The 26,193-nt window shown below is 39.5% G+C and overlaps 2 protein-coding genes across 4 annotated transcripts in view; both read left to right on the top strand.

Annotated features, from left to right (window-relative positions):
- MBOAT2 (membrane bound O-acyltransferase domain containing 2) overlaps positions 1-26,193 on the top strand; it is an 84,605-nt gene that overhangs the window by 37,063 nt on the left and 21,349 nt on the right. Inside the window, exons 2-4 of one of the 3 annotated variants that reach the window (XM_060787882.2) lie at positions 4,474-4,528; positions 22,943-23,038; positions 25,094-25,149. In XM_060787882.2, coding sequence (XP_060643865.2) covers positions 4,524-4,528; positions 22,943-23,038; positions 25,094-25,149 — 157 coding nt within the window. In that variant the 5' untranslated portion in view covers positions 4,474-4,523. Of the gene's footprint in view, positions 1-4,473; positions 4,529-20,772; positions 20,913-22,942; positions 23,039-25,093; positions 25,150-26,193 lie in introns of those variants that run through there. The other 2 variants (XM_067468530.1, XM_060787871.2) reach the window with 2 other exon arrangements.
- Positions 311-2,404, top strand: LOC137095855 (uncharacterized). The gene is made up of 2 exons (XM_067463179.1): positions 311-442; positions 1,196-2,404. The coding sequence occupies exons 1-2, from the start codon at positions 311-313 to the stop codon at positions 2,402-2,404; spliced, it is 1,341 nt and encodes a 446-aa protein (XP_067319280.1).

The raw sequence follows: 26,193 nt of genomic DNA, 5'->3' as shown, positions 1-26,193 counted from the left end.
AATAAAATATCTCCATATTTAGACTTATTACCACCAGCTGATCAACCGCTGGCTAAGGCCTTTGCTCAAGAAGCACTGTTGTTAGCCAAATTACAAAAAGATCTAGCAAAAAATACGGCTGACACCTCAGGCAAATTGATCGCGGGCTCGGTTGCTCTCAGGCGCCACGCCTGGCTGAGAGCTGCAATTCTTTCTCAATCACAACGTGCCCTCATTGAGAACCTGCCTATGGATGAGGCGGGTCTCTTTAACCCTGAAACAGATTCACAACTTGAGCATTCTCACAAGATGAAACAAACTGTATACAAGTATGATCAACAGCCCTACACCTACCACCTACCAACGCCAAAGGTGGGGCTCCTACTACTACCGGCCCCAAGGGGCAGACAAAGACCATACGCCCCAGCTACAGCTGCAAGACGTCCGTCACTCCCCTCCAGAGGTCAGTACCGTGGTACCAGACCTTCCAATACCAATAAACGCCGTTTTTGACACACCTTTACCTATCACCACATCTCCCACCCCCCCACTTACATACTTAAACAGGCTTCATCAATTCCTTCCACAATGGCAATCCATAACTACAGGCACCTGGGTTCTCGACATAGTAAACAGGGGTTATGCAATAGAATTCAATACCTATCCACAGGTTGGCACTATTCTTCTCACTCAACCCTCTCAAGCCATTTGGGAGGAAATAAACTCTCTCCTTCATAAAGGAGCTATCTCTGTCACCCCTTCTCATACAACCGCCACTTGCTTCTACTCTCGATACTTCTTAGTAGATAAAAGAGATGGTGGCCTTCGGCCCATTCTAGATCTCCGTAGACTCAACACCTTCATTACACCACGCAAATTCCGCATGGTCACTCTACCTAACATTCTTCCTTTCATCCCTGAAAACTCGTGGCTAGCCACGATAGACTTACGAGACGCATACTTCCATATCTCAATCAGACCATCACATCGCAGGTTTCTGACCTTTGCAGTTCAGGACAAACATTTTTCCTTCAATTCCCTCCCATTTGGTTTGTCCACCGCACCCAGAGTATTCACTAAGTGCATGGCCGTCGTAGCCGCACATCTCCGCCAACAGGGCGTTACGGTTTTTCCGTACCTTGATGATTGGTTATTTTGCTCGTCCTCAAGGCCGCAGTTGTGTAAAGATATTCATTACACCTTATCTCTTTTACAGGTCCTCGGACTGGTTATCAACCAGGACAAATCCCATCTCCAACCGACGCAACGTATCCAATTCATCGGAGCTATCCTAGACACCACACGCCAGAAGGCGTACCTCCCGGAAGACCGATTCTCCAACCTCAAACAAGCCATTACTACCCTGCAACACTCCCAGCAGGCCTCTGCTTGGGCTATCCAGTCCATCCTGGGACACATGTCCTCCACCACAAACGTGACCCCATTCGCACGCCTCCGAATGCGGCCCCTTCAAAACTGGTTCATCAGAACCTTCGACCCTCTCCACGACCCACAGTCTCGGGTTCTTCATCCACCTCACTCTGTCCTCCACTCCCTTATATGGTGGACAAAAGCACACAATGTTCTCTTGGGGATTCCATTCAACCAACCCCGTCCCTCCGCGTCCCTCACGACGGACGCCTCCAACTCGGGTTGGGGAGCTCACCTCAAGGGGTTCCAGGTCAGCGGTCACTGGACCCGACAAGACCAGAAATTCCACATCAACGCCCTCGAAATGATGGCGGTGGAGAAAGCTCTTCGGGCCTTCGTCCGAATTGTATCCAACCGTATGGTCCAGATAGTGACAGACAACACTGCTGTCAAATACTACATAAACAAACAGGGAGGAACGAGGTCACAAACACTTCTCTCAGTCATCACACGCATCTGGGAATGGTGCATTCAACACAATGTCCTTCTCACAGCCATCCACCTCCCGGGACAGGACAACATTTTAGCAGACTCCCTGAGCAGAACAACGAAAAACAATCACGAATGGCATCTCCATCCAACACAATTCAAACTCATCACACGCAAATGGGGCACCCCCAGGATAGACCTCTTCGCCTCCCCTTTGAACACTCATTGCCCTCTCTACTGCGCAAGACTCCACCCTCGCGCATCCCCAGGTTGTCTCGGAGACGCCTTCCTATTCCACTGGACACCAGGCCTCCTATACATCTTCCCCCCGCTCCCCCTCCTATCTCCAGTCATAGCCAAGATAATCCAAGACAAATCAGACTGCATCCTAATCACCCCGTGGTGGCCACGCCAGCATTGGTTTGCCCCACTCCTCCTACTCTCCAACAGCCAGTTCCTCAAATTCAACCCCACCCCGGACCTCCTCACGGTGGAGAACGGGTTGGTACTTCACCCAGACCTCCAATCCCTCCGTCTTACAGCATGGAGGATCAAACCTCAATAAACCTGTCTGAGGCAGTATCCCGTATAATCCTTGCCGCTCACAAACCGAACACTACCAAATCATACAACTACAAATGGTCCCTCTTTACATCTTTCGCGAGATCAGCGGGACACAACCCCACTACAGCACCTACCCCGGTGGTGCTAGATTTTTTGGTACACCTCTCCAACAAATGCTCCTCCCTCTCATCTGTCAAATGTTATCTAGCGGCCATTTCATCTTTCCGAAGAAAAGCTGGCTTGCCGTCCCTTTTTCAAGACCATTTGGTTCAATTGTTTCTAAAAGGATACAAAAATGTCCACCCTCCTGCCTCCCCCCCGCCCCCCAATGGAGTTTGGAGTTAGTACTATCCCAGTTGTCAAAACCTCCCTTTGAACCCATGGCCTCCAATGAGATTTCTCACCTTTCCTGGAAGACAGCATTCCTAGTGGCCATTACATCCGCTAGAAGAAGCAGTGAACTCACGGCTCTCCGTTCAGACCCACCTTACATTAGGTTCCATGATGACAAGGTCGTTCTTCGAACCGACGTTACGTTTCTCCCCAAAGTTGTTTCCCAGTTCCACATGTCACAAGACATTATTTTACCAGCATTCTTTACAAACCCAACCTCCCCGTTGGAGGTGACCCTTCACTCCCTTGATGTTAAAAGAGCACTCTCGTTCTATTTACATAGGACGTCCTCTTACAGGAAGTCTCCCAAACTCTTTTTAAAGTATAGGAAAGACACTCTGGGCCACCCTGTGTCCTCACAGGGATTGGCTTCCTGGATCGTTTCGACGATTCGCCTAGCCTACCAATTGGCAGGAAAGGAACCACCATCTCACCTGGTGGCCCATTCCACTCGATCGGTCTCTACCTCCCAAGCCTTCTTGCGAGGGGTGCCGCTGGACCAGATCTGTAGAGCAGCTACGTGGTCTACACCTTCCACGTTTGCCTCTCACTACAAATTGGATATACAAGCCAAGAAGGACGCTGCTTTCGGCAGAGCAGTTCTCTTTTCCTGTGTGGCATGACCCACCTCCAGGTCAGTAGCTTGCTATCTCACCCATAGGTGCGCATTTCACGGAATACACGAAGAAAAAATAAAGGTTGCTTACCTGTAACCGTATTTCTTCGAGTGTTATTCCGTGAAATTCGCACAACCCGCCCTTCCTCCCCTCTGTCATGCCGTTGCCTAGCTGCTGTTTAGCGCTGGGGAACTACCCAGGAGCCGCGCGCCGCGGCGGAGGGCGCCCAAGGGGGCGGGGACATGGGCGGGGCTTCCGCGTCCGCAAATAATCATTTAAAATAATCATTTAAAAATTCATTAAATCTTTAGAACTTCCGGATTGCTGCGCAGGCGCAGGGGAAAACCCATAGGTGCGAATTTCACGGAATAACACTCGAAGAAATACGGTTACAGGTAAGCAACCTTTATTTATTTCCTATATTTATATGCCACCCTTCTCCTCCCGAAAAGGGACTCAGGGCAGCCACTTTGTTTGATCATGCCCATGCCATATCACAAACTGCTTTTGAGGTTCCCCTCTTTTTCAGGATCAATTTAGCATGATGTATCAGAGATTCATTTTGGGGAAACACAAATTTCAAGCCTTCTTGGATTTGGTGTTTTGGTGAAAGGAACCACCATGGTGTAGTGGTTTGGGTGTTGGACCATGGCCCCATCTACACTCATATAATGCAGTTTCATAATGAAGTTTAACTGCATTATATGGCATTGTAGACTCATATAATGCAGTTGGATACTAGAGTTCAAAATTTACTTTGTCGCCTTAGGTAAGTCACATTCTCTTCACTTTAAAGGACAGCAAAAGCAACCCCTTCCCCCAAAGAAAACTTGCCAAGAAAGGTTTGCCTTTGGAATGCCGCAAGTTCAAAATGACCTGAAGGCACACCAAAGCAGCAGCAACAGAAAGTTTTGCTAGGATCCATTTAGAGCTGTTCTTTGAAGTAGACGAACACATGGCCCAATTAGATTGCCCATATTAGAAGGTTGGTCTCATAAAAATTATATGGAGTGCTCTTGGTGCAGTACTTTGTGGTCATTCTCTTTCCTTCTCTCCCTAGCTGTACAGTTTTCGTTGAAAGCAGTGACTGTACCTTCTACTGATGCTTCTATGAGGTTTGTTATTCCACCTGTCGTGCTGCCAAGTGATTTGATGGGGAGCAAATGAGCTCTGAGTCATTGTAGTACTGCTACATGCATTATTACTTCAACATAACTATTCCTGTCAAATAGATCGGATATCACTACTAAACAGAGGCAGATGTATTTAGGAAGGAAAAATCAGCATCTTCATGGCACGAAGATTGCCTATAAAATGAGGTCTGGAGTTTGGAATAATTCACCATGTAACGTGATTTTTGTTCCTGCATTCTAAATATCATTTCCTAAATGGTTCTATCATTAAAACATGGAACAAATGATTAAACTGCAAAAACTGTTTTTGCAGAACATCCTGCAGCACATTTTGCTATAGTTTTTCAATGAATATCTCATAGAGTTTTAACCAATTCAACATAGTTTGTGGCAGCCACAAAAATGAAGTTTCTGGAGTGTAACAACTACTTTTAAAGTAAGTACTGCACAATTAAACAGGAAATCACACTTTCAAACCAGGAACATATTTTTTTCAAATTTTGTTACATAGTGATAGATTGGGTTCAGGGGCGGCTCAACCCATTATGAAAAGTAAGCATTTGTAGTATAGTTGATTTTGCCCAGGGGCACTCTTGAGGCGCTCTTGGTGGAAAATAGACCTTGACATATGCGAGTTGTAGTTTCTAGGATGCATAGTTCACCTACAATCAAAGAGCATTTTGAACTACACCAATGATGGAATTGTACCAAATATGGCACACAGAACTCCCATGACGAACAGAAAATATATATCAGTGATTGGTTTTGGGGGGGGGGGGGTGCCAAAATACTTACCGTTGAAAATTACCTAGGGCCGCCTCTGGTTGGGTTATTTTCACAAAGGTTAGTGCATAAAAGACTAAAACTCAGCATTTACTGTTTTAATTAATATTTGTTGAATTAAGTGTTTATGCATAGTTGTTAATATGTGCCATTTAGTTTTGGATTTAGCTTTTAATATGCCTGGCAGACCTGGAGTGAACTACACAGTAAATATAATAATAATAATAATAATAATAATAATAATAATAATAATATAATAAACCAACTTTATTTATATTCTGCCCTATCTCCCAGGAAGGACTCAGGGCGGATTCCAAACACACAAGGCAAACATACAATGCCCGAATGCAAAAACAATATATCCATAGAAACTAAATTTAACACCCCAACATATACAACAAATTATTACAAATATATCGGTGTAGTGTGAATATCCAGTGGGTGTAATGTGTAGAAGCAGAAATGCATAATTCAAGAAAGAATTATAGGTGATTCTGTAAAATATTGCTGTTCTAATGGGTGACATTTTACTTCTGTCATATGGGGTTGTTTTCTGTTTCAAGGTTAATATTTTACATTAATTCCTTGACAGATTAATGGCCTGTGTTCAAGGCTGTTAATTGGCTCGCCTTTTAATTAGCTGTCAGCACAAGACTTAACTTTTCACTACAGAGCATTGAGATGAACAGTGATTTCCTGGATTTGGCTGGAGGAGGTTCAAATAGCTAGCATCAGCTCTAGTTATCATAATTGATGCATTGGCTTTAGGGTGCTTACTGCTGTTGCCTTGGGTGCATTACAATATTGTATTTCAAGGACACCCGGGGCTTTGTGGTGGAACCAGTCACACAGAACAAGCACCTTTGAATTTTAAGTAATGTAAGTATTTTGTAGATTTTTAAAGAGAAAGTTTTCAGCAAGCATTGAGATTTCTTTTATATTTCTGAACTAATTCACACCATTAGTTGATGCAGCCACAGTGCATGCCATAGATCTTTCTGTATTGATTTTGTTTTCCAATTCAAATGATTTCTTTAAAAGCCCAATAGTAAACCTGTGTTACTTTTTATGTTGCATTGGTATTCTGTAAGCAAAATCAGATAAAAATATGTTCAATACATGAGGACTCCTTCTTGTAAAACATTGCATTTTAGTTTTGGAATACAAAAGGTACAAACATTTGCTCTGTGGTAAAACAGTACACATGTCTCACTCTTAGCTATTCCTTTTTGGATATTTGCAGATCGAGTCTAATAAAGCTTGTGGTTTGTAACTTGTTTGGGCGGGTCTTGTTTTTCAGTGGGGCTGCCTGCGTTCCTGGATTTGCAGTGTAAATTGAGACAGATGTAAATTGGGGGAGCCAATTTCATAGGTGATCATTGGAGACCAAGTGGATGGGTTCCCATGGAGACAAAGTTGGATATTTAACCTGCCACTAATTTTATAGAGTTTTAAGGAATAAAGTACCACAACTTATTTTTGCCAATCTAAACAAACGAATGCATTCTCTCCAGAGACACCAAAAGAGACACCAACTGCTGATTCCAAAGGGTGAGCTGGCCATTAGATAACAGTTCCTTTTCAAAGGAACACGCTGATAGTGAGTAACTGGTGAGCACTGTGTTTTTTTGCTGTGCTTTTTCCAGGAGCCCTCCCAGGTAAAGAGAGCACACCAAAAGAACTAGGGACACTCTCTCGGACTGTACCCTGTGCAGCAGGTTTGCCAAGTGAAGAAAGGAGACACTAGTTGCTTAGTTGCTAAGCAAGTAGAATAAACTTTTTCCGGCTGTAACCAAGATTTCAGTTTATGCCTCTCTCATGTTTCCTCTGCTAAGCAGGCAAAGAAAACCCATTATTCCAAATGATGGCAAGGTTTGAATTTCTTCCTGACCCTCACCCACTGTGGGCAGGTAATAGAAAACAAGCATAGCCAGCTTTTCTTACAAGTGAAAGCTCCATGCCAAAGCTCCAAACAGCTCCAATCTTTCTCTCACCATTCATGTTCTTTTGCCTTTCTCTCTCTGCTCTCCACAGGCATGCTTGGAAACTATGCATTGTTGTTTGAGGCTCTATGTGTTTAGTTTTGGAGAAAGATTGTCAATTTGAAATATTGAAAATATAGCCTGCATTTGAAATAAAAATGTTAAAGAACATAATTGATATATTGATCTTGGATTATTGCTCTCAGATATATAATGTGTATTAAGAATCTGGTTTGTGAGCTGTATGACCGATTAAATACATGGTGATTATCACTTGGGAGGGTGTGTTTTGGAGTTTGATGAAGACGTATTTGCAAAATATGTCAGTTCTTTACAGGATTTTTTGCATGAATGTAATACATTTGCTGTCTCTGATGGTGGTGCTGGTAATGGGGATTTTTTTGCTTGAGAAAATGTAATGCATTATGTTACTGTACAACGAAAATGTAATGCATTATGTTACCGTGCAACAGGGCACAGTAAGATGTTTAGCTGTAAGATTATTTGCTCAGCAGTGCTGTCTTACATTCTTTGATGTTGGTTTTTCATATCTGATTGTAGTAACGCTTTCTATGAAAAACCCTTTAACTTCAAAGAACTTAATTCAACCTTGCAACCGTTCTAATAGGAAGGTAAGGCATATTGTCAGGTGTGATAAAATGTTTGACAGTAAAAACAAATTGTTACATGATACTTCCAAACAATTATTGCTCTAGTAAGAATCTCCCCCACCCCAAGTAGCACTTTGCCAACATCTGTACACATTTGAAACTATGTCCTTCCATCCTGCCAGTCAGCCAATCAGCCAGCCAGCCATCCTTTTATTTATGACCCATTCTCTCAAGGCAGGATTCAAGATAGCTTACAAAAAGTCACAGAATGCCATAAAAACACATAAACACATATAGTGGAAAGCATACAAAATGAAATATTTGATAACAATACATATTCCACCTCTGGAACTCCCTTCCTAAGGAGTTAAAAATGGCCCCCTTCCTCCCCGCTTTCAAGAAGCAGCTGAAGATGTACCTTTGCTCATTAACTTATGAGGAGGAGGAGGAGTTGGAGGAGGAGGAGTTGGTAATACTACCATTATATCTCTGATTACAGCTACCATCTATATCTGTGCCCTGCTCACTCCACCAGCTCAATAGATATCTTGAGCAATGATCAATCTGTTTGCCCCAAGGAATTGGGAAATGGTTGCTTCTGTTCCATGTTTGATGTTTTGTCTTTTGTCTGTTATAACAGGCTGGGTTTTTTTTTTAATTTAATTTTAGTTGTTAAGTCATAATTTGTGTTTATATGTTGGGTTGCTAAATTTTGTTAGTATGGGTGTATTGTTGTTGTATTCAGGCATTGAATGTTTACCTTTTATGTTTGGAATCTGCCCTGAGTCCCTCCTGGGAGATAGGATGAAATATAAAGTTGTTGTTGTTGTTGTTAACAACAGAATTAAAACTTCTGAAATCTTTATTTTTGAACAAGGATTTTAAAAAGTATGTCTCTGTTCAAAACCCATAAATCAGTAGTGAAAGATTTGCTGGAAAAGAAAAACAATAAATATGTGTCATCATAGCTTTCTTTAGGAGAGAATTCCAGATTGTCAGAGCAACCACAGAAAAAGCAATTTCCCACATTTCTGACAATTGTGACTCAGTAGGTATTGGGTCAGAGAGAAGTGCCTACCCTGAAGATCTTAAAGCTTGGACAGACTCATATGAGAAAATATGGTTCTTCAAATATATGGCTGAGGCTTATAGGACACCACTACCTAGAAGCGTACTAGCAGTCTGTGGAGGTGCTGCAGTAATGGAGTTGTGTGCTCACTGTAAATAGCACCCTTTAGCAATCTGGCTGCAACTCTTGGACCAGTTGAAGTTTCTGACCATTATCGAAAGGCAACCCCACAAAGTCTACATTTCAGTATTCCAATCAAGTGATTTCAACTTTGAGCAGCTCTTCACCACAGCTGATGCAGTGGCATAGCAGCAAGGCAACTTCAATGTTAGTGCAGTTCTCAAAGGACTATACAATAGTGTTTTGGTGCCACACGCTTGTGTCAACATTGCAAGCGGCTGAGAGCTGAAATAGACTGGCTCGTTTTGATCCACGCTGGATTGAACTATGGACCCATCAGAATGCTTAAATTGTCATGTTGGACATTCTTGAAGCTGTAGTCAGCTTGGATCTGCACACAAATTGCTTCCTTTGTGTAGTAAATAAGATCAGGAGCAATCCTTGAGCCTGTTTGGCTCATAGTTTCCATGCAGGAGGGCTGTAAATCTGCTTTGCAATTATGTCTGAACTGTTCAAGATGGTGAACCTATTTTGTGGATAGCATTCAGTACCTCGGACAGCTCTATTAACATTAAGGATAAATCCAGAGCAAATTTATTATCTAAATGGGATGGAAATCACTAGCTGCCACTGCCTTGACCTCTGGCATTTTATTTACTTCTTGCCTCCTCAGCTCACATGAAAGATAATATCCAGTCTAGGGAACCTGGGCTTACCTAAACATTATTATTTCTCTTACACCTTGAGCCAATAAAATATGTAAGCCCATTTGGAGGTGAGAGGATGGAGAAGTAGAGTGCAAATATCCAAACATGTTGGCAAGTAAAAGCCTAGTGTTGGTTGATTTATTTGTACATGTTTTTGCAGTAGATTTTTCTTGAAGAGCTTGAATTGGTATTGCAAGAACAATTATCGATATTATTTCCATCTCCCTGCCTTATAAGGAATAGCTCTGTGGCTGCTTAAAATGGTTTATTTACGGCTTTTCTTCCTGTTGGCTTCTTATGCTTAATGAATGCAAGATGCGATTTATCTGCTTTGTTAGATAATCTGCCTTCTATCATGTTGTGTTTCTGGAAAGGCAAGATCATTGAAAAAGAATTCCTGGTGGCCTTTTGCATGCAAACACTTGAAAACATTGTAGCATACTTGAAATTTTATAGACAGCTTCCCTGCAAGAATTTATATGGCTTTAGCAAAGTTAGTTAATGACTTTGACAGTTCTGTTTTGCCTGAAACTCTTATGAGGATTACTTGTGTAATGCCTTGAAAGAGAAATATTTAATAGAGGTCATAACAATAAAGATAAAGCTTAGATGGTTTTGCCATCTGTAAATAGGAACCATTTGACCACAAAGTCTCTTATTGACCTCAGAACTGAGTTAAGATTCAGTGTTAGTGATGGGCAACATAGAGCCTTGGACTACCATTCCCTGTCTCCTTTATGCCGACTCAACTGCAAGGTGAAAGCATCTGTGTCTGTTTATACAGTAACTCTTAATTCAGTGTAAACTTAGTGCAAACTTTAAACTGTGGTTGGTTATGAATCCAGAAGTGTGAATCAATTTGATTATGACATGATGAATACCTCTGCAATGTATTGAATACATTCATAAGTGAAGTAAAACCTTTATTTCAATTAGTAGTCAGAGAAAATAAAGATAATGATTTCTTTCAATTCAAGTTCAATATCTTATATCTGTTTTAATACACTATATAGTACATCTTTCTTACGTCTTCCATCCAAACCTGCTGGGAGTAATGAAGGGAGAGAAAAGATCACCCCTGCTCACATTTTCTCTCTGCTCCTACACAAAGCTAGGGTGTGCCCACTATAGGTTCATTCCAAAACAGTGTGGTCCTTGAAACAAAAAGGTCTATTCTTGTTCTCGTTTTGGTCCATAGATCTTCACTGGTGGACCCAGAACCCAGAAGCTTAAGTCATAGAAGATTTTACTTTAATACTTTAGATGAAGGAAATACACAAAATGCTGAGTAGACATTATTGCTGAGAGTGGTGGGCCATGGATGTCTTTCAGTCTGCTAGTATTCTTCTGGAATATGGCGAGTTCCAAGTAAAAAAAGAAACATTTGTAGGCTGAGGCCATATACATTTGCAAATTAAAGAGAAGAAATGCCGATTCCTGGCTTCAGATAGCTCAAGGAGTACTGTTGTAGAAGATTATGGGATCATACTACCCCTCTGTTGTCTCAGCTCCACTGGCTGCCGATCCAGTTCCGAGCACAATTCAGAGTGCTGGTTTTGACCTACAAAACCCTATACGGCTCCGGCCCAGCGTATCTGTCTGAACGCATCTCCCTCTACGTTCCGCCTTGGAGTTTTAAGATCTTCTGGGGAGGCCCTGCTCTCGGCCCCACCTCTATCACAAGTGAGGTTGGTGGGGACGAGGAGCAGGGCCTTCTCGGTGGTGGCCCCTCACCTGTGGAATTCACTCCCCAGGGAAATTAGGTCATCGACATCCCTCCTCTCTTTTAGAAGGAAATTAAAAACATGGATATGGGACCAGGCTTTTGGGTAATCTGGCAGATAGACAAAGGACAATGACGACTAGAATTGATAGGATTTGACAATGTGGAATGAATTTACGGACTCTGAGCTGGCGAACATTGAGCATTAGATTGGTTTTATTTATTATGATGTATAATTGATTGTTTTAATTGTTTATAATTGCTGTTTATATATGTTTTATCTTATTGTTGTGTTGGCATCAAATTGTGCTTTTTGTAAGCCGCCCTGAGTCCCCCCTTGGGGGTTGAGAAGGGCGGGATAGAAATGCGCTAAATAAATAAATAAATAAGATTGGCTTTATTATTAGAAATATCTAGTATGTCTACTGAGTCTAGTATTTGTTGAAAATTTTGTATAGCTCTTTACCAAAAAACATTTTCTCCTTTTACATTTTTCCAAGGAAATTCCTTCTCTCTCTTCCCATCCCTGTTCAGCCACTTCTCCAGTTATTTTCCATGATGATAGGAAAGTGGAAACCTTCTCTCTGTGTGAAAAAACAATAATCCCAAAACAAAAGGCAGCTGTTTTTTGGGAAAGAGCTGTAAAGTTAAAACAAAATTCTTTCTCATATTTGTTGTGCAATTCTGTAAAAATTTTAATTTTTCTTGAAATCTTTCTGCTCACATATGTGCAAACAAGAAGTACATCCAAGCACCTGTGAGAGAAATGATTGGAGGTCCACAATGCTGCTTTATGTAGTCAATTTTGGTTTGAGTAAATAACTTTTCTTCTGAGGCAACTGAATGATTTACCTATTGTGAGCGGCAATTGTGTAAAAATCATATACAGTATGCAGAAAATAGGAGAAGTAACCAATTCTGGGCTCTGTATTTCCTGTATCTTGTTTTAAATATTGTACCAAGTTTTCATGAGTGAAAATTTTGGTCATCCCAAAATGTGTGTATTCTCCTGCACTTTTTTGTATGTGCCTCTTTTCCTATTCCCAAAATATTTTTTCGTTGTTTTTTCTCTCTTAATAAACTAGTGAAAAGAAATCTTGAGCTTCCTGTTGCTAGCTATGCAGTTCCAGCCAAACAAAAAGCACATAGCCAACATAATGACCTAAGTGAGGCCAAATGAGGCCTTTACATTATTCTTACTTTGAATGGAAAAAGAGGAGGGGGCAATCTGTTGTAAAGTCAACCATGCCATTTCTCGTAGCTTTCCACGATGTGCTGACAGGCAATGAATCTCTAAGGTGATCAGCATGAGAAGGAGGGTTCTGTGGAACAGGTCCTTACTTCCACATCCTAAATAGGTACACTTTTGAATGTAGTTCATAGCCATCTATCCTGCACAGCAACAATATAGAGAGAAGGTGAGTATCCAAGTAGCCGCTGTGAAAGCCCTTGTTGAAGTAGTAAGAGCACATAGATCTGTTCCTACACTGTGATAGTCCTAGTTGGATTAGAGCGTCTGTCTTACCACACTGGTTTCTTTTTATCACTCCTACTATGTTAAAAAAAAAGGAGCACTGGCCCATTCATTTTGGCAGTAGGCTCTGGTACCCCTCTTTCCCCCTTCTTTGTCAGAAAAGTCACTGAGAAGAGAGAGGCACATTTTGGGAATACAAATGCTTACAAGTTGTGTGCCCAGTTTTGTCTTGGTTCTAAGTCAGTGACAGCTAGACAGGCTGTGCTGCCTTTGGCTGAACAGGCCCAGTGTGACTGGGTTAGACAGACAGCAAGCAAAAGCTGAAGTATATTTCAAGATCTTACAGAAAAATGAAAAGGAGCCTGTTGTAGTGCTAAATCCTTGACTAAAAACATAGTATAGCTGGTTAGTCTCTGCCATAAGTGAAATTGTGATGTACTGGATGTGTAGCAGGAAAAAAAGAACTCAGAGAAAAATGATGGGGAGATAATTCTTTGTTTATTGAAATTGGACAGGCTTCTTCTGTTTCAGGCTGTAAGGATACAAAAAGAAACACAAAGAAATGAAAGAATCAAAACCAAATTGCTTGAAAGAGCATTTTGTTTGATGCCCTTGCTTTGTTATGTATAGAGAATCTGAGTGAAATGTCTGATGTTTTTTATGGTACCATTGATGATAAGTAGAAAAATAGTTCCTTGTTTTCCTTTTGCACACAGCAGTAGTGGCTGTGTATTGTCTTTTAAATACCTCATCAATGGTAGTTTATTTTACTAAATTTCATGAAAAAGAAATTGCAGGTAATCTGTGTAATTATGATGTGGGCAAGGCATATGGGGAGAGCAATCCCTGTCACATTTTCTGCATCAGAAATGTGTACATTCCCATATGTTTGTGGTGGGTTGTTAGGAGAACGGTATACTTAGAGAAGATAGCCCAGGGTGGGTTAACATGATGAGGGACTCTGTCTATATACCTTCCTCCTGACTGCAATAATTTGGTAGGCTGGTATGGGTACAGTACCATTTGAAGAGGGAAAGAGGCACAAGAAGGTGAGACATAACACTATGATTTCAATTCAGCATCCCCTCAGCATAGTGCAGTGGTTCTCAACCTGTGGGTTATCAGGTGTTTTGGCCTTCAATTCGCAGAAATCCCAGCCAGTTTACCAGCTGTTAGGATTTCTGGGAGTTGAAGGCCAAAACATCTGGGGACCCACAGGTTGAGAACCATTGGCATAATGTAAATACCTACACATGGGAATAAGTTGCGCTGGCCATGCACATTCTCCATGCAGAATAACAAATGTTACCCAACACATGCCAGTTACTGGATGCTGTTGTTCAGTCAGCAGTGAGTAGCTACAGTGTGCAGTGCATAAGCACAGTACACAACTTTACTGCATGTGCAGATCTACCTCTGCTACTGTCATGTTGAACTGTGGTGAAAAATTTGCCCTCTATACATAGCACCACTTACACATGCCTATCTTAGTAACAGGATGCCAAACCTCTCTCTGTGTGGCTCTGAGTGTGGTGGGTGGGTGGCTAGGTTGTCCTTTGTCTCATCTATCTGCCCTGTTCTCCTGGTCTGGAATTTGCCTCTGCCTTTGCCACCTTATGACCCTGCCTACCCTTACTTTAAATATAGCCTGGTGTTAAGAATTGTGTCCTACTGAATACTGAATCCTAGGTTGGATCAGAGGAGATGAAATTGCATTTTGTTCTTTACTCATTTTTTGGCAGGTTACCTTTTATTGTCCTTCTGTAAAGTGGCAATAAACGCAAAGCTTTTTTGCGAGCACAACAAAGCTTGTAAAGTACTTTGCGATTGCTGACCTTATATAAATAACAGGTAACACAGTAGTTCAACAATTGGAGCAGTGTCTTCCCAAAGGCAAACCAACAACCATCACTGTAAGCGTTGGAAAAAGTCTCCCATTCCCCTTTGTGTTTTATAGTGCCTTTTACATATACCAAGTCAAGCTATGCATATTCAAAGCTGGAGAATGTGCAGTGTTACATTTTATTGATGTCATTACTAATGCCATTAGCCAGTATGCTTTGCATTCTTTTAATTATAATGTTTTAATATTGAATACTGTATGCAGAAAACTGGGAAAAAACAGACCTAAAGTGATGTTAAACCAATTTGGTATTTCTGTTATAAAGTCCATATCTTTTGTGGTCTTTATTTATAGCAACTCCTAATGACTCCTCTAGTTTTCTAAAATGTTCAGAATCTTACATTCCCCCCCCCCCCCCTTACCCTCAAACCCCGACAAGTATATAAACAATACGCTTTTAATGAAAAAATAGAGCAACAAATCAGCGATAGCATTTTATGGAAATGGCATGCTGGCATTTCTTCAGTTAGGAACACTCTACAACCCTCACACCAGTCAAGTATTTCATTTAATCAGTCAATAGTATTTTGGTGTACCATGGCATGTCATTTCCCTTTACTATAACTGCTTTTCAGCAGTTTTTCAAACATGTTGTGTAGAAGGGTGCCAGAATGATAATGAATATGCCTATTAATGTGTGAAGAGAAGGTTTTTTTGGTTTTGTTTTTTTTAAGAATTAGCTGCTTAACAGTGTGATCTCCCACTGGTGCAGAGAAATGCTGTTTCATGCTTATTCATTAGCTGAGCACAATCACAGACAGAATAACAAATTTGCGACGCTTATGAATACACTTTTCTTCAACAGAATTAGGATAATATATTACTTTTCCTGCAGAAAGAATACAAGTAAATCCAAATATTATAATAGTACTAACTAGATACCTGAATGCTTATCTTATATTTACTGTAGATGGATTATATTGTTAAGAAATGTTTGTAAAATGGAATGTATTTGGAATCTGAATTTTCTAGAATTTCCCATTTGTTTAGAAACATCTGTGAATATGGGAAACAACTACATGTGTATTTTCTGGGACTTATTTTAAATACTTCTGTGGCTTAGTTTTAGTGTTAACTATTCTTATGTTTATAGCATTCACAGATAACTGTTAAGATTTAAATTGTAGTTTAATTACAGTTGTTTTGTGTATAGTATAGTACCTGCTATATTTGTTGGTACTACATTCTAGTAATGCCGTAGTAACTGTGTGCGGAGTAAATATACGGGCCGGTAATACTTTTGTTTTGTTATTGTAATAGGGAGAGAAATAGGAATTATTTGAATATTTGTATAATCATTTCACTTTTTTTAGTCATGCTCCCTATGTCAAAACTAAACCAATATACTGCAATTATCATCTGTTGTTGTTGTTGTTCATTCGTTCAGTTGTTTCCGACTCTTCATGACTTCATGGACCAGTCCACGCCAGAGCTCCCTATCTGTCGTCACCACCCCCAGCTCCTTCAAGGTCAGTCCAGTCACTTCAAGGATGCCATCCATTCATCTTGCCCTTGGTTGGCCCCTCTTCCTTTTTCCTTTCATTTTCCCCAACCTAATCGTCTCCTCTAAGCTTTCCTTTCTTCTCATGATGTGGCCAAAGTACTTCATCTTGGCCTCTACTATTCTTCCCTCCAATGAGCCGTCAGGCTTTATTTCTTGAAGTATGGACTGGTTGGATCTTCTGGCGGTCCAAGGCACTCTCAGCACTTTCCTCCAACACCACAGTTCAAAAGCATCTATATTCCTTCGCTCAGCCTTCCCTATGGTCCAACTCTCACATCCGTAGGTGACTATGAGGAATACAATTGCTTTAACTATGCTGATCTTTGTTGCCAGTGTGATGTCTCTACTCTTTAATATTTTATCTAACATGATGTAATCCTTGGGTGGTGGGTAGTTGGGAGAACTTCCATGGTATTTGACATTTGCATTACAATGCTTACATGTATAGACCAGATTTTTTTTAAAGATGAGTAATTCTGAAGATATAGACATAATTCTCCTTCATTAAATTTTGAAACTCATTCCAAAAATATTCTTGTTATTCTAAAGGGGGGAGGGGGAATATTCTACCTATTGTTTATTTGTTTTATTTATTTATTTTTATTCATAAATAAATAAATAAATAAATGTGCTTTAATTTAGATTTCATCTGTAATAATAATACCCAAAATAGTTTACAGAACTGATTAATATCAATACATCATATAAGATCACTTAAAAACAATATACCATGTCCTAAAACATTCTGGCCACATCCACACAACCAGGTAATTGTTCTTAAATATTGATTATTTATTAAATATTTCTATCCTGCTTTATTTCTGGGAATTACATGGCATCTTAATACTATACTCCCATCTGTGTATCTGAAGAAGTGGGCTGAAATCCAAGATAGCTTCTAAAATTGCAGGCAGTCCCTGAGTTACAAACATCTGACTTGCAAATGACTCATAGTTACAAATGGGGTGAGACAACAGGAAGTGAGAGAAATCTACCCCTGGTATGGGAAAATCACTTCTAAGAGTTATCTCAACTGAAGGTGTCTCAACTGAAGCTTTATCGCCAATCTTTGCTTCCACAACAAACTATTTTTTTCAAACTCCAATTATTACAGGGACAGAAAGTCCCTGTTTTTCTGAACAGGAGCACAGACAGCAAAACAAAAACCACAAGGATGTTAACCCTTCCCTATGCTATTCAAAGAAAAAAAGAAATATAGATAGAAAGATAGATGGCTAGAGTTACACTTCAAATGTCCCTGCATTGATTCACATACAAATTCAACTTAAGAACAAACAGAATTTATCTTGTTCGTAACTTGGGGACTGCCTGTAATCAGATTCAGAGATCTTCTAGATTCTTCTCCCTCCTCCTTTTTTCTCTCTCTAATTCCCCTGTTTAATGATGAAATAGTTAACATGGCTATTTATTTCAAAACCTTTAAGGAGAAAACCGACTATACTGTAGTCCTAATCTTGAATTAGCCATATTCACTAACCAACAGTAGCTGTTCATTCATTCATTCTTTTATTTATTATTATTATTATTATTACACTTTATTTATATACCGCTCTATCTCTCCTAGGGGATTCAGGGTTTTCATGTAGGCAAAATAACACAGAAAACATACAGAGTAACCATTTAAAACATAGGCATAAAATTATTAACACAAACATATACATCAAAACCAGTTCCAACACTGTTGTGCAAAATAAGCTACCAAGGCTCAGAATTTCAAAGTGGGCCTAGACAGTTTGTGAGGGCTGGGCCGAGACTAGTGCAGAGAAAACATAGGGCTGGGGGCATTAGTAAAGTGCAAGCTGCAGTCCCAACTAATGACCATAGTGGGGCCTGGGGCTACTCATTTCCAGGGCATGCTAAAGAACTGTAAACTATAAAAAAGGTCTGGGGCAGGGCAAGTCCCATGAGATGACAAAGGATCAGGGGAGTGGGTGAAGGTCAAAGCTAACTGATGGCCTGGGGCCTGGAGCTTGAGACTAGTCGTTTTCAAAGGCCTGGTGAAACCACCAAGTCTTCAGGTTCCTACAAAAAGAGGAGAGTGATGGGGTCTGTCTTATCTCTCTGGGGAGGATGCTCTAGAGGTGGGGAGCATTATACAGTAAATTCTAATTAAAAATGTTCAAAGCACGCAAAATGACAGGGAACAGAGAGCATTTCCAGCATTCACTTATAGAAAAGTTGTCAAAAATCATCTTATACATGAGTGTGTACAGCATGCATACCTTTGTTTATAATTTAATAAAAACAAGAATTTTAATTCACTCAGCTTATTCATAACTGTTATAAGCAAGCAGGTGTGGGTTTTACATAAAATGAAGAGTTCTGTATTAATTTTGCTTTGATTAAAGAATGCTAATGGTTGTGTGGAGTTTGTGTGTTAGGTTATTATGCATATGATTGCAATTGAATTCGTTTCCTATAATGCTAATTATGCAAAAATGTTGTCTTCCGTTCATAATTTCCAGTGTCTTGTATTAAATGTATTTCTGTTTATCAGAAGGCTGCTTCCTGTATTACTTGATGAAATAAACCAGGAATAGAGTAGGATATTGTAGTCAAAGCTGTGTGAAAGGGCTTCGGGAACTGATTACCTCACAGCACAGTTATCTCAAGTTGTTGCATATGCCCCAAATTCCACCTATATTTGTGAATCTTAGATATCATGAAGACCTAGGGAAGTAGTCACATTGATATAATTGTGGAAGAGGTATACAGTGTTGGGTAAACTGTCTTGTTTCACACTTCTTCTTAGCATCATTTTACAAAGTTTGCAGCACCAGTGCATTCACGTCCAAGATGTGTCCCCTATGGATATGGGGGTTGTAATGTACAGACAGAGAAATGGGCGAGAAAATGCTCCTCAATCACATAAAGAATTGGCTTTAAAAACACATACATCCCCATTAAACATCTGAAAGGTAGTCAAGATTATTCATGTGGTTTTGGTTTTTAAAACTAGAGTTTGCTTTAGAGACCTGTCTGTTTTCCTTCTCTTAGACTGCTTTTTAAAACTGTTCTGGAAGAATGTTTTTATCAATTTGTGCCTGTTGTTCAGAAATGCTGGTAAATTGAGGCACAATTAACAAATGCTAATGCTACTGCTGATAAATGCAGTGATTTTCTTTGAAGGCATTTCTTAAAAATATCCTAGCCCTCTTCTTGTTTCTTTCATAAATTGTTTCTAAGAACCCTTGAAAAAAAACACAAATAATAATTTATTTTAAATAAAGAGATGACGTGTTATTTCTAACTTAAAGAAAAAGAAATTATGTTGATCAAACAACCTTGATATGAAAGTATTGATTGTAGAACTTGTACTTTTTCTGCTTAGTAGTTTGTAACACATAAGTTAATCTCTCTACCATTTTTGGCTCTTGGGTAATTGACATTCTTCTATAATGGGCCCTAGGATGTCTGTAGATTACATCATGTGCTCATACCAAATGGTCAAACTTAGGTTTGTCCCAAAGCTGGCAACCACAGTACCTTGGCTTTGATAATTTTGGGGAATGGTTAATTAGAAGCTTCCTAGTTTGACTGACCATACTTTTAAAGGGACTACATATACAAACAAAACCTTCATCAATGTTGACATAGTAAGTGTAGATATTTAAAACTTTCTATGAATGCTTTTAATATATTGACAGTTCCATGCTGAAAATACGTTACAGAAGCTTTTAAAAAATTGTATTCTGACAATTTAAATAGAATTAAATTATCGCAGTAAAATCAAAGATATTAAAAATAACATGTCCACTTGCTTAAAATAAGGTTGGCATTCATGCAGAATTATCTTGTTGCACATGAAAAATGTTAAAACTTTGAAAACTCAGTTCTAACATTTGGAACACTTGGTCAAATCTGAGTGAATATAGAACAATCTCTCCATGTTTATTATAGCATATTTCCCTTCATTTTTCATGATCCTTGATGTGTTTTGCTATAAGTAAAGAAATGGGAATGATTCTGATTGTCCTAATGTGTGAATACTGCACACCCCTGAAAGTGGGGAGAAAGCCTTGAAATGTTCTGTGGATGTAGGGGGTATTCTTAGTCCCCAAGGGAAGAAGATATGTGTAGTGGTAGTAGATGATTTCCTGTTGCATGTAACAGAAGAAATTGTGTGTATGCCCAGTAAGATATTTTGAAATGGGTGACAAGACTCTTGAAGTCCACAATCTTTCCTCCTTCCTTCTGATCCACACTGGAACAAAGGATATGGCAAGATGTACTCTTCAACATATTGCAAGGGATATAAGGCTCTGAAGAGGAAGCTAAAGTATTTGGGACAGAGGTGGTTTATTTTTTGATCCTTCTTGTTGAAGGAGATGGCTCAGGAAGAGGGAGAATGCTAGAAGTGGACAACCATAACTTCAAGAGAATGGAAAGGCTGAATACAGTGTTTGTGATGATGGGCAACTGTCATTCTGGGTAGAGGAGACATACTGAAACAAGCAAACTGATGCACCGTGAGTCCGTGAAATGACATATTTTAATTTACTAAAGTTACACCAAATTTCTGTTTTGGTTTTGATGAAAGGAACTCTTAGTTAAAAATGCAGTAATGTATTGTATGACCTCTAGTCCAATAAAAGTGAAAAATCAGTATTACCAATGGAAAAAGAAGTTTCCACTACTTTTAAAGTATGCAAACAGTCAAAACATTAAAGATAAACTTTCATATATTACAGCAAAATAAGTAATCTATATAGCCCATGAAAGCTTTATATGTTCCATAAATCTATCCCAAAATAAGACTCAGCTGTTGAAATTGCACTCTGGTCACTCTGTAGGGGCTTTCTCAGACATGGGTTCACCATGCTGTGCCTCTTCTCACATTAGATAGATCTACCTCAAAATAACTCCTGAATCTTGTGAGAGAAGAAAGGAAGAAAGAATGGCACCTACAAGGGGTGTGGGCTGAGTCAAAAACAACTTGAAGCCTGTGAGAGAAATACAATTTTTCACCCGGGTCTGTAGAGTACTGTGATATGTTGGTATTGTTTTAGCTGGGAGCATTAAGTGAAGGTGGATTGTTCGATACTTCTGAGTTTAATATACGGAATCTTTACATATTGTACAGTGCTTAAACAGTGGGGCCCATAATATAGCTGCCCCTTGTAACAAAGAAATCCTTAGTGTGCTATATGGGTAATGCGCTTAGTTATATAAAGGCTTATACTGCTACGTTGGCACAGTAATCTTTGATAGCACCAACTTATTATGAATGAACACAGTGACAGTTGCTTCATTCATATCGCATACAGCTTCTTACCTCCCAGGATAATTGCAGAATCTCATTAAAGCAAGATATAGCAACCTAATTACAGCATGCAGTTCATATAAAGGCTTCTTTACTTTCTACATAGGTTAATAGAAGATTTAAATCTTAGTAGAAAGCCACAGTAAACAATTATTTTTGCAAAAATAGTAGACTTCTAAAAATTTAAAGCAGTTGGTTTTTCCGTTATAGTCAAGAAAAGGTTTAATTTCCAGGAGTTCACTGGGTGCCCTAAATGCAAGGCAGATACTTTAAGCTTCCTTTATATGTCCAAGCCAGCATGGTAGTTAGTAATGTTTACAATTTTTTTTAAAAAAATATGGTGTCCAGCTTCTCAAAAGGTACCTATGGAGTTTGACACCAAGTTTAGTGGTATCTACTGGCTAGAGGATTCTGGGTGTTGTGGTCTGTCTTAAGTATTAACTTCTTGAGTACTGGAGTATAGAGAAGAACGCCCCCCCCCCCCCATTTTTTGTGTAGCTGGTTGTAGGCTCCAGCCTCATTCAGGCAATTCAAGTCAAGCGGCTAATGTAAAGAGTATATGACATAAAATATTTTTGTAGGAAATGATTTGTCACTTGATCTCTATGTGGATATTGTTCATACACTATCACAACAGCATAGAAATACAGCAAAATAGGGAAAATTTTCAGTGGGAAAGAGCTTAGTTAAGAATGAAAGCTATGAAAAATGAAGGCATTTGTGATGGTAACTGCTGTAGTTATTCAGTCATATTGTTGTTGTGCTTATTGAGCACTGTGAATGCTTACAAGATACTGTTCTGATGTAAACGTTTCTCCCCTCCTCACCCTCTTTTTAGCTTAGAAAGGAATGAAGTACGGCTGTAGATAAAGTGATTTTGCTGCACAGCTTTTGTTGCAGACCTCCTTATTTGACATTAAACTCATAGACTAGAATCTAAGTGGTCATTTGGGTGGAAAGAAGGCACAAGTCCTTACTGGTCTTTATTGTGCACAGAAACTCAGTTAATTCTCTGAGGTTCCAAAAAATTGAGAACTGTTGCAGAAAATGCCCAGCATCAACTTCACTGTCATAAAGGCAGACAACAAGGCTATTTGATAAATATCAATGATTGGACTCATTTGGGGAAAGACTGTTCTTTGCATATGAGAAACTCAGCCTATGCAAGACTTACAAACAATTCATTTATCTGATGGTCCTGGGGAGTTAAAACTAAATATATTTTTTCTCTTTCAGATACTGTTTTGTTTTTGCTTTGGGATACCTCACTGTGTGCCAAATTTCTAGAGTCTATATCTTTGACTATGGACAATATTCTGCTGATTTTTCAGGGTAAGAACAACTATTTCCTCCACCTCATTATTCTTGTGCCCAAATATAATGCGGTCAAATAAATGCTGAGTAAAATATATGTTTTCTAGAGCTTTGTAGATGTCTCCATAATTCAGAAACTCTTATGATCAGCAAATACGACTTTTAAACAGAGTAGTCAAAGTGCTTTAATGCAACTCCACAATTAGGTGCACCCATTTTTCATTTTATTTTTATATTGAAAAGGCCACCCATATCTCATGATGCTGTGTCGGGCAATTCAGAGGTAATTCAGCAATCTTCTGTCCTTGATCCAGGTTAATCAGCTATTTAAATGTGTGTGTGCCTTCAGGTTGCTTGTTGACTTATGACAACCCCATGATTTTCATAGGATTTTCTTAGACAGGAGACACTCAGAGGTGTTTTAGTTCCTCCCTCTGAAATATAGCTCCTTCAAGGTCAGTCCAGTCACTTCAAGGATGCCATCCATCCATCTTGCCCTTGGTCAACCCCTCTTCGTTTTACCGTCCACTTTCCCAGCATAATTGTCTTCTCTAGGCTTTGCTGTCTCCTCATGATGTGGCCAAAGTACTTCAACTTTGTCTCTAGTATCCTTCCCTCCAATGAGCAGTCGGGCTTTATTTCCTGGAGGATGGACTGGTTGGATCTTCTCGCAGTCCAAGGCACTCTCAGAACTTTCCTCCAACACCACAGCTCAAAAGCATCTATCTTCCTTCGCTCAGCCTTCCCTAAGGTCCAGCTCTCACATCTGTAGGTTACTACAGGGAATACCATGGCTATGACTAGCCGGATCTTTGTTGCCAGTCTGATGTCTCTACTCTTTACTATTTTATCGAGATTGGACATTGCTCTCTTCCCAAGAAGTAAGCGTCTTCTGATTTCCTGGCCACAGTCTGCATCTGCAGTAATCTTTGCACCTAGAAATACAAAGTCTGTCACGGCCTCCACATTTTCTCCCTCTATTTTCCAGTTGTCAATCATTCTTGTTGCCATGATCTTGGGGTTTTTTTTATGTTTAGCTGCAATCCAGCTTTTGCGCTTTCTTCTTTCACCTTGATTAGAAGGCTCCTCAGCTCCTTCTCGCTTTCGGCCATCAGAGTAGTGTCATCTGCATATCTGAGGTTGTTAATGTTTCTTCCAGCAATTTTCACCCCAGCTTTGCATTCATCCAGCCCCGCATATCGCATGATGTGTTCTGCATACAAGTTAAAAAGGTTGGGTGAGAGGATGCAGCCTTGCCGTACGCCTTTCCCAATCTTGAACCAGTCTGTTGTTCCGTGGTCAGTTCTGACTGTTGCTACTTGGTCCTTGTACAGATTTCTCAGGAGAGAGACAAGGTGGCTTGGGATGCCCATCCCACCAAGAACTTGCCACAATTTATTATGATCCACACAGTCAAAGGCTTTAGAATAGTCAATGAAGCAGAAGTAGATGTTTTTCTGAAACTCCCTGCCTTTCTCCGTTATCCATTATTATTTTATTTGGTAGAACATCCCAAATCATGGTTTACTTTGTCCATATCCCAAGAATAAGGTAATTGATATGATCTTTTGGCAGCCATAGTGCGCCACCATCATCTATTTATTTGTATACCGACATGTCTGTACATGGTGCTTTACATGTAAAAGAACACTATGTTAAATATGTTAGGTTTAATATAGTATTAATTAAGAACTGTGTGTTAATATTGTTGGTTTTTGTTTCCAACTAATTTGCCTAAGCCTATCTATGGAAGGGAATTCTGGGGCTACATACTGTTGAATAAGTAGGTTAGTAGCAAAAGCTTAGTCTATCGATTTTTGTAAATTTTTCGGACTGTATGGCCATGTTCCAGAAGTATTATTTCCTTACATTTTGTCTGCATCTATGGCAGGCATCCTCAGAGGTTGTGAGGTCTGTTGGAGACTAGGAAAATGGGGTTTATATATCCGTGGAATGCGTCTGGAACGTAGCCATACAGCCCGAACTTACAACAATTATTAGGATATTAGTACTCTTTATGATCCCTGATTTCTTTGGTTTGAAGTCCTCTTTTCTATTCTCCTTTTGTTGCAGCCCAATGATGATAATTACACAGAAAATTACAAGTTTGGCATATGAAATTCATGATGGTAAGAGTGCCTGGACAATTTCTCATTTATTATTTTCTCTAAAAGTCTCAAATATTAACAGCGTGTCTATATTATTTTTTTACTTTCTTATCCCCCTATTAAACTAGGAACTGTATAGCTATGTCAACTTTACCTAAATGTTTTACCTGAGTGGAATATTTTGTAGAAGTTTACACTTCTTAATGACAGTCTGAACATAACTGAAAGAGACGGGTTATTCTCTGTATTTTAAGAATCATTCAAATTAGATGAAAATTCTCTGTATGCAAAAAAGAATTGAAACTATCAAGTTCAGGGCAGCCAACCTGTACTAATAAAATAGGCAATTGTGATCACTCATGAATTATGCATTGGCTTGATTTTACTTAGCTGTTCTGTGCCTTACTTAGCAATTCATAATTTTTATATAAATTCTGTTGCAGTTCTATGATGATACGTGACGCTTGTACATATGTAAGAGTAAAGCTATTCTGAGCAGTAGTTATTATTACTGATCGGTTTATAAAGCTAAATTTACACAAGGAAAGGCTCATTGAAATTAAAAATTTGGCTGGTTCAGTTGTAAATAAACAGGGAGCTGATGTTGTTTTAGGATGTAATGATAATGGTTTAGTGTTATTCAGAGAAACCTCAGCACTCCTCAGACTCAAGCACATCCTCATACCTTTCTAATTCATCTTGGGTGAATTTCAGTTTGGTGTTAGTTGAAAGGAATCTAATTTGTAAGTAGTAGCTTGAAGTTGTTTTGTTTCATTTCATCTTGTGCTGTGTTTTCCTTCAAATTGCCTGTAACTTATGGTGACCTTATAACTCATAATTCACAAATGAATTTCATATAGTTTTCTAAAGCTAGCCTACTACACCATTGGCAGTCTCCCAGCCAAATGCTAACCAAGGCTGACTCTGCTTAGCTTCCGAGACCTGACAGGATATGTCACCTTTAGGATATTTTAGGTGCCTTTCATTCTTCATAGTAAATGTTAAATCATAATTTCCATGAACTGGAATGCTCTCTTTCACAGCCACAGTTGAGGGACAGGGAGA

Source organism: Anolis sagrei, chromosome 1, assembly GCF_037176765.1.
Source record: "Anolis sagrei isolate rAnoSag1 chromosome 1, rAnoSag1.mat, whole genome shotgun sequence".
In the NCBI taxonomy this organism is placed as follows: domain Eukaryota; kingdom Metazoa; phylum Chordata; class Lepidosauria; order Squamata; family Dactyloidae; genus Anolis; species Anolis sagrei.
This window is presented reverse-complemented; position numbering and strand designations above follow the sequence as displayed.